At 37.7% G+C, this 10400-nt stretch overlaps 1 protein-coding gene and 1 long non-coding RNA gene across 11 annotated transcripts in view; one reads left to right on the plus strand and one right to left on the minus strand.

Moving 5' to 3' along the window:
* Nucleotides 1–1583, minus strand: part of LOC110438177 (uncharacterized) — a 7560-nt gene extending 5977 nt beyond the window's left edge. For 3 of the 6 annotated variants that reach the window (XR_012395713.1, XR_012395712.1, XR_012395710.1), the window contains exons 1-2: nt 1506–1583; nt 1090–1226 (exon numbers count right to left, since the gene is read on the minus strand). This is a non-coding gene — a long non-coding RNA (uncharacterized lncRNA). Of the gene's footprint in view, nt 1–287; nt 523–1089; nt 1227–1505 lie in introns of those variants that run through there. The other 3 variants (XR_011007782.2, XR_012395714.1, XR_012395711.1) reach the window with 2 other exon arrangements.
* The window catches only part of cyp2j20 (cytochrome P450, family 2, subfamily J, polypeptide 20), a 22824-nt gene extending 12502 nt beyond the window's left edge, over nt 1–10322 (plus strand). The window contains exons 1-9 of one of the 5 annotated variants that reach the window (XM_073933270.1): nt 1144–1276; nt 4930–5092; nt 5408–5557; nt 5645–5805; nt 8153–8329; nt 8414–8555; nt 8639–8826; nt 9230–9371; nt 9466–10322. In XM_073933270.1, the coding sequence (XP_073789371.1) occupies nt 1256–1276; nt 4930–5092; nt 5408–5557; nt 5645–5805; nt 8153–8329; nt 8414–8555; nt 8639–8826; nt 9230–9371; nt 9466–9641 (1320 nt within the window). In that variant the 5' untranslated portion in view covers nt 1144–1255 and the 3' untranslated portion in view covers nt 9642–10322. Of the gene's footprint in view, nt 1–1143; nt 1277–2822; nt 3101–4929; nt 5093–5407; nt 5558–5644; nt 5806–8152; nt 8330–8413; nt 8556–8638; nt 8827–9229; nt 9372–9465 lie in introns of those variants that run through there. The other 4 variants (XM_073933271.1, XM_001337745.9, XM_073933272.1 and 1 more) reach the window with 4 other exon arrangements.
* The last annotated feature ends 78 nt before the right edge of the window (nt 10323–10400 follow it).

Genomic DNA, 10400 nt, shown 5'->3' on the forward strand with positions numbered 1-10400 from the left:
TCACTCTATTATCAAGGTTTCATTCAAATAAAACTCCTGATCTCCTAATAGTAAAGAAAGTATTATTTGCTATAATGAATCGAACTGACAATTAGTTTGAAGAATTTTAAGACTGTGGAAGAACAACTCATCTTTATATCTTCATATTAGCTGCCCTTGAGGTTCTTAAAAGTGAATAAATAAATATCAATGACAGTTCAACTCGACTACAACAAACATTTAATTGTGTGCTTTAAGGTACACGTTGTAGGCTATTTGAGGCCGACTTTTAAATGTCACACACTTACTGTATCACTCTGTTATCTCTGTACACACAAACACACGTCGCGAAATGCGGAAGTTTTTTTTTTCGTTCCATTTGGCGAGCGTTATTAAATTCCATAACATTCTCATCAGTTCTTGCTTCTTATTTGCGTCTATTACCCCAGTTTGTCACGTGGGATGAATGAAATGTTCATGAGTTAAAGTGAAACTGCCGAACTGCAGTTAAAGTCAGGCATCCTGCTGATTTGATTCAGAAGGGCACTTGTTTGTCAGACGGCTCACCTGTCAGGTATACATCCGCGCTAAAATGTCAAAGTATGAAAGTCACCCATGAGCTGCAGCTCCCAACCCAACGTTGAGAATAGATTAACGGCGATATATATTTTTTATCGCGCGATAAGTCTCGCGTTAACGCAGCACGTTAATGCTGATAACGGCCCACCACTAATAATAACTTTACGAGTGTGTATTTCCCCTCATACCGAGTTACAAATGCCTCCAATTCACGCGAGTCTAACTTATAACTTAACGTTACTTAAAAACCAGCAAAGCTGTTCCACTGAAACTCGGTCACACAGCCTTAATACGTCGGTCAAACTAAAGCTAACATTTGATAACGTCAGTAAAATATGAAATTAGTTATTAATATGCAAACAAACACAGACGGTCAGGTGTTACGAGCGTTTGAAACACGTTGACGTTAGTGTTCATTAAAGGTAACGTATATCAACCAAACTACACAGTGTCACAAACTTTGAATGCTATCCCTTGTTCAATGCACTGTACAAAGAAAACATTTATATTTCTATTAAATAATTAACATACCTTTCACACTCTCACAGACAAGCTGACGTTTACCGTTAATCCAGTCAGACTCACGCAGGTGCAGAGGGAGTGAGTGGGTGATTGGGACGTCACGTCACTTCCCGCGCACGGCAGTTTAGAAAAATACGGACAAACAACTGTAAATGAACAGATACCATATTTACTGATGAGTAAACCGCATAAAAAGGTAAAAAATCATTAGGTAAATGCTTGTTTAAATTACATTTAACCACTCATAGCTCAGTTTGATCTTAATGAAATAAAGTCTGATCTTATTAACAATAATTAACGTAATTCACTGCTGTACTTTCCATGGGCACTTCATACAAGACAAAATCATTTTAAATAACGATAAAAAGGTAATAAAGCAGTCTTTTAACTAAAATATTGTTATATGTTTTATTAATCGTACTTACCAGGGAAAAAACAGAGGAAGAAATATGTCCCGGTGTCCATCAAACGCTGTCTGAGCTGCGATCCCCTTCCCACAATGCAATTCGAAAATGTATATAAACGGAAAAACACCCGTAATACGTGTATACGGAAAAAAATCTGTTAAAATATACAGTCATTTAACTGTTATTTTACAGATTTTTTTTACAGTGTAGCCTATATATTTTTAAAGATTATCATTCAGCCTACCTGCAGCGCATGAGGTTGTGTGCTGGGCAAATCCCCTTTATTCATGCTACCCATTTCATTTATTTTCATTTTCATTTCATTTAGTTTTAATAATAGCTAATGTATATAATAAATTATAATATCGATTATTGTGTAGACTACAGTGTTCAACAAAACAATTTTATTAGATTACTCTAATAGACCAAATCCCTAACTGAAAAACGAATGTGAAAATGACAGGCAGTTGCGTCTTTGCTAAAATTAATTTAACGACAAATTTCTTTTGCCTTTTTCCCCTTTAGAGATCAAAAGAGATGTATTTAAAGAATTATTTCACTAAAACATGAATTGAATGCCCAGTTCTTTCCCGTGTGAGTTTAGTGCGCCTCCGCCGCGTCTGCGTTTTTAAGGTTAGGTGCACCCTGACCTGACGCGGGACCAGATCTCTGTATTGCTTTAATTTCTCAATTTTCATAACTGCATTGCATTTTCATATGGTAAAATATCAAAATTTATGCTCTGAAAGTAGTAGGAATGACGGGAGTGTTAGTAATTAATAACAGAAAGAACTTTCACTTTTGAGTGAACTTCTGTCACGTGTTATTTTAGTATGATAAAATAAACAAAAATAGTAATGCTGAAAAGTATTTTTCGCTCTGCCAAGCCTTCTCTGTTGCTGTATAGAGAAGCAGCCTGCTCAGTCTCCTTACCCCGGCCCCACCCCGCCCACCGACTCCTGAACGTCTCACTCACTAACTCACTCATTCACGCGGGCATGCACTGCGGTCTCATGAGGAAACGCAGCTTTTTGATATAATGTTTTTCTTGTTCCCAAATACAAATAATTTATCAAGTATTGTTTGACATAAGTATTCGTAAAAACACTCTATTCCTGCTTTTCCGAATACCGTATTCCGGTTCGGCTCCACCCATAATATATATATAATTTATTATTATTATTATTTTTTTGCATCGCACCCTCCTGCGATGTGACTATCGCGGATGCGCACATCGCGATTTCGATGCTGAAACGATATATCGTGCAGCCCTAATAGTAACACTGCAAGAACTCGTTGGTTTAACCAGCAGTAACTCGTACTACCTTGCATATTATAGCGAAAGAACTTAAACATTACGTTGCGTGTAACTACAGTAACGTTACGTCAATATTTCGTCAGTTACCCGTAAGCGCGGACACACTCGGGTTAAAGGGATAGTTCACCCAAAAATGAAAATGTATTATTATTTCTCGCGCGTGTGGTTTTATACCTTTTTTCTTTGAACACAAAAGAAGATGTTTTGAATAATGCTGGTTGCAACCATATTGACTTCAGGAAAAAATACTATGGTTGAGCAGAAGATATTATGAAGAAAGCTGAAAACCTGTAAGGTACAGTGGTTAAGTTGTTTACATGGTAGCTTCACAGCCAGATAAAGGTCGCAGGTTCGAGTCCCAACTGAAGTTTGCTTATTTTCCCAGTGTCTGTGTTGGTTTCCTCCGGGTGCTCCGATTTCCAAGGTTTCCAGATTCACAGTCCAAAGACATAATAAACTAATTTGGCTGTAGTATGTGAATGGGAGAGTGTTTGGGTTAGGACTGGGTTGCAGCTTGAAGGGTATCCACTGTAAAAACAGTTGCCAGAGTAATTGGTGGTTCATTGCACTGTGACTAAGTGAAACCTGTAACCATCGACTTCCCCAGTAAAGAAATACATTGGAATTCAATAGTTACAGCTTTCTTCTATAAACAGGTCCTTTAAAAAAATGCATATTGTAATAAAGTTCATTATTTTCTGCAATGTACTGATAAACATTAGACTTTCATATATTTTAGATTCATTACACACAACTAAAGTTGTTCAAAGCCTTTTGTTGTTTCATTATTGATGATTTTGGCATACAGCTCATGAAAACCCACAATTCCGATCTCAAAAAGTTTGCATATTTCATCCGACTAATAAAAGAAGTGTTTTTAATACAAAAAAGTCAACCTTCAAATAATTATGTTCAGTTATGCACTCAATACTTGGTTGTGAATCCTTTTGCAGAAATAACTGCTTCAATGCAGAATTGCATGGAGGCAATCAGCCTGTGGCACAGCTGAGATGTTATGGAGGCCCAGGATGCTTTGATAAGCTCATTTAGAGTGTTGGGTCTTGCGTCTCTCAACTTTCTTTTCACAATATCCCACAGGTTTTCTATGGGGTTCAGGTCAGGAGAGTTGGCAGGCCAATTAGGCACAGTAATACCATGGTCAGAAAACCATTTACCAGTGGTTTTGCCACTGTGTGCAGGTGCCAGGTCCTGCTGAAAAATGAAATCTTCATCTCCATAAAGCTTTTCAGCAGATGGAAGCATGAAGTGCTCCAAAATCTCCTGATAGCTAGCTCCATTGACCCTGCCCTTGATAAAACACAGTGGACCAACACCAGCAGCTGACATGGCACCCCAGACCATCACTGACTGTGGGTACTTGACACTGGACTTCAGGCATTTTGGCATTTCCCTCTCCCCAGTCTTCCTCCAGACTCTGGCACCTTGATTTCAGAATGACATGAAAAATTAGCTTTCATCGGGAAGAAGCACTTTGGAATACTGAACAATAGTCCAGTGCTGCTTCTCTGTAGCCAAAGTCACGTGCTTCTGCCGCTGTTTCTGGTTCTTGCACACGGCTGTACACTGTGGCCTGGATGTTTTTACCTCCAGACTCAGTCCACTGCTTTCGCAGGTCCCCTAGGGTCTGGAATCGGTCCTTCTCCAGCAATGTTTTGCAGTTGTTTAGAGTTAATTAGTTGATTCAGATGATTAGGTTAACAGCTCATTTAGAGAACCTTTTCATGATATGCTTATTTTTTGAGATAGGAATTTTGGATTTTCATGAGCTGTATGCCAAAATCATCAATATTAAAACAATGAAAGGCTTTGAACAACTTCAGTTGTGAGTAATAAATCTAAAATATAAAGTCTAATGTTTATCAGTACATTACAGAAAATAATGAACTTTATCACAATATGCTAATTCCTTGAAAAGGACCTGTATTTCTGTTGGCGTTTAACAGAAGAAACTCCCAGCAGGTTTCTCACAACTGAAGGCAGAGTAAAGGATGACAGATTTAGTGTTTTAGTTTTAAAAGTTTTGAATTATGCTTTTAAGAAATATTGACATTACTAATATTTGTACAGTGTGCCTCATGATGGTTTTAAAATCACATTTTTCAGTTTGCAGAAAAATATGGCAAGATTTTCAGCCTTAGACTTTTTGGACCAAGAATTGTTGTGTTAAATGGATATAACTTAGTGAAGGAAGTGTATACTCAAGAGGGTGACAACCTCGCTGATCGAGCCATTTTACCCTTATTTCACGACATTATTGGAGACAAAGGTGAGTCTGAAAACTTTAAAGTAATTTGTCTCAACGCCTATTTAAACATTTATATAAAGAGTTATTTGTGTGAACACAATGGATAACCTAATATCAGAATGTTAAATCTGCAGTTTACCTAGTGATGGGTTGTAACTGGAAAGGTATCCACTGTGTAAAACATATGCTGAATAAGTTGGCAATTCATTCCTCTGTGGTGACCCCAGATTAATAAGGGAACTAAGCCAAAAAGAAAATGATTGAATAAATCTGCAGAATGACTAAAAACAACAATAATTAATTACTTTTCTAATTAAGTGTCCGTTTTGTAAACAGGTTTAGTGGCTTCCAGTGGATATAAATGGAAGCAGCAGAGGAGATTTGCACTCTCGACTCTTCGAAACTTCGGATTGGGAAAGAAAAACTTGGAGCCATCCATCAATCTCGAAAGTGGCTTTCTGAATGAGGCCATTTCAAATGAACAGGGTATTTTCTAAGATTTGTTGGTTGAAAATAACGGAAAATGACGTTTTAATTTGAAATTATGGTGTGATTTATCTCTTTTTGCTGTAGGTCAACCCTTTGACCCTCGCTTACTTCTGAACAACGCTGTATCAAATGTGATCTGTGCACTTGTGTTTGGTAATCGCTTTGACTACAGTGACCATAAATTTCAGACTCTGCTGAAGAACATCAACGAGACTGTGCATCTGGAAGGAGGCATCTGCGCTCAAGTAAACATTTTCTCCTTTAACAAGTTAACTTTAGTTCAACGTCTTTTCTGCTCAGTTTACTTTTTTTACATGTCTCATAATTCTGAGGGGTCGGGTTGAATTTTATAATGAAACAGTGTTCTTCACAGGCTTGCGCTCTATTTGTAGTGGCATTTCAAGTAAATACACTATATTAGCAAAATACTCCCCTACAAATCATTAAATTCAGGTGTTAAAAGCACTTCCATGTCACAGGTGTATAAAATCAAGCACCTAGGCATGCAGACAGCTTCTACAAAGATTTGTCAAGAAATGGGTTGCGCTCAAGAGCTCAAGATATTTAAGCATGGCAACGTGATGTTTCCACTTGTCCATTGATGAAATTTTCTCACCACTAAATATTTGAATTAAATTGTTTATGGAATTAAAACAAAGTGGAATGAAATTAGAACAATTGGGAATGAAATCAATTCTAAAAGATGAGCAGGGTCAGCGTATGCTGAGAAATACAATGTGCAGTAGTTGTCAACTTTCTAAAGAGACAAAAGCAATAAACTTCTAAATTCCACTAAGCGATATGGTGGGTACATTACAGTATGGTTTTCCTTTTTTTTTTTTTTTCATTTTCCTATTAGAAATAACCAACAATTTTCATGTTTCAATTTCAATTCCCATTTCCAACAATACCTAACACAACAGTACACCATAATAATTGGAAAATAATGTCAGTCTATGGTCAGTATACAGTAATGGCTGTTGAATAGACCCGTGCGAATGCTGATTGGTTTACAAAGAATCAGCACAAAAAGCCATAGGAACAACAACACAAAATGCAATTATTAAATACACAGTCGGTCGACCAGATTAAACAAGCCTTGTCCATTTTTTATGGTTTACAGGCCTGTTCACATGGAGCATCTAAATGTTTAAAAAGTGTGATGAGTGATGCTCTTCCTATTTATTTGCACATGCTTTCCACGCCTCTACATTTGAATTAATGTAGCTCAGCATGTAAAAGACGCTATATGTATATATGGCTTTCTTCGTTCAGTGAGAATGATGTCAATTGCAACATTCTGGCATACAACAGATGCCTACTATTGGATACTATTGGCAGTTTAATGCCCTGCTCACATGGGATTGTCACCGTTAAGGCTTCCCATTGACTTTGAGTGGAGTGACATTAAACATTGCCAAACTGAATTGTGGGTCCGTCGAGTCACGTTGCCTCCATTGCACAGAAGTTTAAATACGTTCAACTTCTCAAGTGCTAACAGAAGAATCATCCAATCAGTTCGCTTTGTGCAAATACTAGAGCAGACGCTAGCCAATCATGTTTGTGCAGCAGCAAAGAATATCAGTATGTCAAAACAGATTAAAAGCTTAATATCATGGTTGGTCATGTGAGCTTCAGAAACATACTCTGTTAAGCATTGATCCCGATGCCCAGTGTGAACAGGGTGTAAATGCAAGGCTGATCCAGGTGACTTTTACTAAATCACACTGTTCTGTACTACACTCCATTGTACTGCTGAGTGGAGACGAGGCAATTTTTTTCAGAGAAATAAATTCTTAATGCTTCAGAATACCAAGACATAATGGTAAATTTGATTTATTTATGAATGGCTCCTTCCTGTTTCAACATGAGTGCACACCAATGCACTATGGATGAGTGAGTATGTTTCTATGTAATCGTACTTCTAGAAGAATGATTCCCATAACCAAGAATGAAAAATAAGCTGTTTTAGCTGCTGAGTGGGGCAACTCAATATTAAACTCAAATTGGAAGAACTCAACTGACCGTAGTATGGGTGCGTGTGTGAATGCGAGAGTGTATGGGTGTTTCCAAGTACTGGGTTGTGGATTAGTTGGCGGTTCATTCCGCTGAGGTGACCCCTGATAAATAAGGGTCTAAGCCGAAGGAAAATTAATGATTAAGCAACTAATTATTGTGAACCCTGTGTCTTATACTTCTCTTCAGCAGTCTTCTGAAATGCAAGGAATGTGGTGATTAATTGTCAAGTTAGCCAATCAGAATTTAGCAGCCATCTGATTGGCTGGACTTACATCATATTGTGATGCTGGGTTTGTGTTTGGATGCTCATGTTTATGTCAGGCCTACTGTTGCATATGCACAAAATGGTACCTGTGCACTGCAAAACTTTATTTATTTTATTTTTAACTTTGCTTTAACTGCAAAATTTTGCTTGCTCAAAATCATTCTTCTTTTCTAGACAATTTTCACCACAAAGCCGAGTTAACATCTGTCAACAAGCCATTTTGCTTGTTCAAAACATGATCTTTTGTGCGCAGAATTATGTCACAAATATAACACCATAGTAATTTTTCATATCATGCTTTATTATAGCTTTATAACATGCTGCCATGGCTCATGAGATTGCTGCCTGGACCACACAAAAGGATTATTGCTCTGTGGGGGAAGTTGATTGAGTTTGTTGGAGAGAAGGTGAATGAACACAAAGTGGATCATGATCCACTGAATCCTCGAGACTACATTGACTGCTTTCTAGATGAGATGGAAAAGGTAAGAATATTTTTAGGTGTGCTGGTGCAGGAATGTTCATATTGTATGGCTGTTTTTGAAATGTCTCTTGTTTATGTTGTTCAGCATAAAGACGACACAGCTGCAGGGTTTGATGTGGAGAACTTGTGCATCTGTACTCTGGATCTGTTTGTAGCAGGAACTGAGACCACCTCCACCACTCTGTACTGGGGTCTTCTCTACATGATGAAGTATCCTGAGATACAAGGTGAGAGCTTACTATCAGAAACAGCATTCATATGCACATAAAAAGAATATGCTCACACATTAAGATGTGTTTTCTGTCCTTAGCTAAAGTTCAGCAGGAGATTGATGTCATTGTTGGAGGCTCAAGGCAGCCATCTGTATCAGACAGAGACAACATGCCCTACACCAATGCTGTCATTCATGAGATACAGAGGATGGGAAATATTATCCCCATAAATCTGGCCAGGACTACTTCAGAAGATACTCAGATAGAAAAATACTCTATTCCAAAGGTGAGCATAGTGGTGTTTAGGCGCAGTTAGTGAATAGTATTTCTAATTGAATTTGCTGTTAACTTACTTTCAGGCCATCTGAGATGCAGGTAAGCCTTTTACTTCAGTCGAACATTAACGAAACACTGCTACTTGGTGATTCATATTGTGCAGGTCAACAGCTACTGGCAAAACACATATACAGGCAATATTAAATTAATACTTGTGGCTCCTGGTAATTTATTAAAGTGTTATGAAGAGGAAAGATTGGCCTAAAAAATATTTACAACATTATTACTTTTAATCAGCAGCCTTAGCAATGGTTGGTCTAATGCACAAACTGTATTTTATGGGTCACCTAGGACCATGTCTTGAAAACTAAAGTCACCTATATCTTCAGTTTAAGCATCTTGTTGTTCTTCAGGGCACAATGGTGACCAGTAATTTGACATCAGTGCTGTTTGATGAGTCTGAGTGGGAGACGCCTCACTCTTTTAACCCGGGTCACTTCCTGGATGCTGAGGGCAAATTCAGGAGGAGAGATGCCTTTTTACCTTTTTCTCTAGGTACAAGAAAACTGTTTCCAAATGATCCCAGTTCAGTTTAGTCCTCCTATAAAGAAATGCATTATAATTATCTGTCGGATTGTTTGATTTTCAGGAAAGAGAGTGTGTCTTGGGGAGCAGTTGGCGAGGATGGAGCTCTTCCTCTTCTTCTCCTCTCTGCTGCAGCGCTTCACTTTCTCTCCACCAGCGGGTGTGGAGCCCAGCTTGGATTATAATCTTGGGGCCACTCACTGTCCCCAGCCATACAAACTGTGTGCAGTACCACACTAAAACAAACTACATGTAAAAAAGTGATTTAGCCTACTTGATATATAGTATTTTTTATAATTTATTATAATACAATTGTGTGTGTGTGTGTGTGGGTGTGGGGGTGTGTGTGTGTGTGTGTGTGTGTGTGTGTGTGTGTGTGTGTGTGTGTGTGTGTGTGTGTGTGTGTGTGTGTGTGTGTAAATTTACCAGACTAGTCCTGTCTATTCTGTGAACTTCTCTGACAGAATAAACAAATGCCTTAATTTCTGAAGCATTTTGGCTGTAGCTTAGTTATTAGATTAGTAATACAGTAAACACTTTAGACAGCTTTAAAACTTTATTCAGATCGTAGTTAAATTCAAATATTTATCTTGATTATAATGATCTTTTCAGTGGAGCGGTTTTGCTAATGAAGTGTTTTGGAACATCCTAATTCGGATCATTGAGTTTTTATCGCCATCAACTGGTGACTTGCATACAATGCAATCTGTACCATTCGGATCTCTATTCTGAATCAATAGATAACTGTAACTGTACTTTAGATGGTATGCATTTTACATATGAATAAACAAAATTGAAAGTAACAAAGGATGTATTTGATCTTAAAGTGTTATAATGTTAGGGGACATTCTATCAGAACTGTACATTATTTGCCCCTAAAATGAAAACATAAATGCAGTGAATAAAAAGTATTTATTCCCCAAAATTTCTAAAATGGACTGATGGATTATTTCTGTGAGTTGTTCTGTGGAGAAATATGTCATTCGTTTGGGTCTCAGA

This window comes from Danio rerio, chromosome 20 (assembly GCF_049306965.1).
Source record: "Danio rerio strain Tuebingen ecotype United States chromosome 20, GRCz12tu, whole genome shotgun sequence".
Taxonomy (NCBI): Eukaryota; Metazoa; Chordata; class Actinopteri; order Cypriniformes; family Danionidae; genus Danio; species Danio rerio.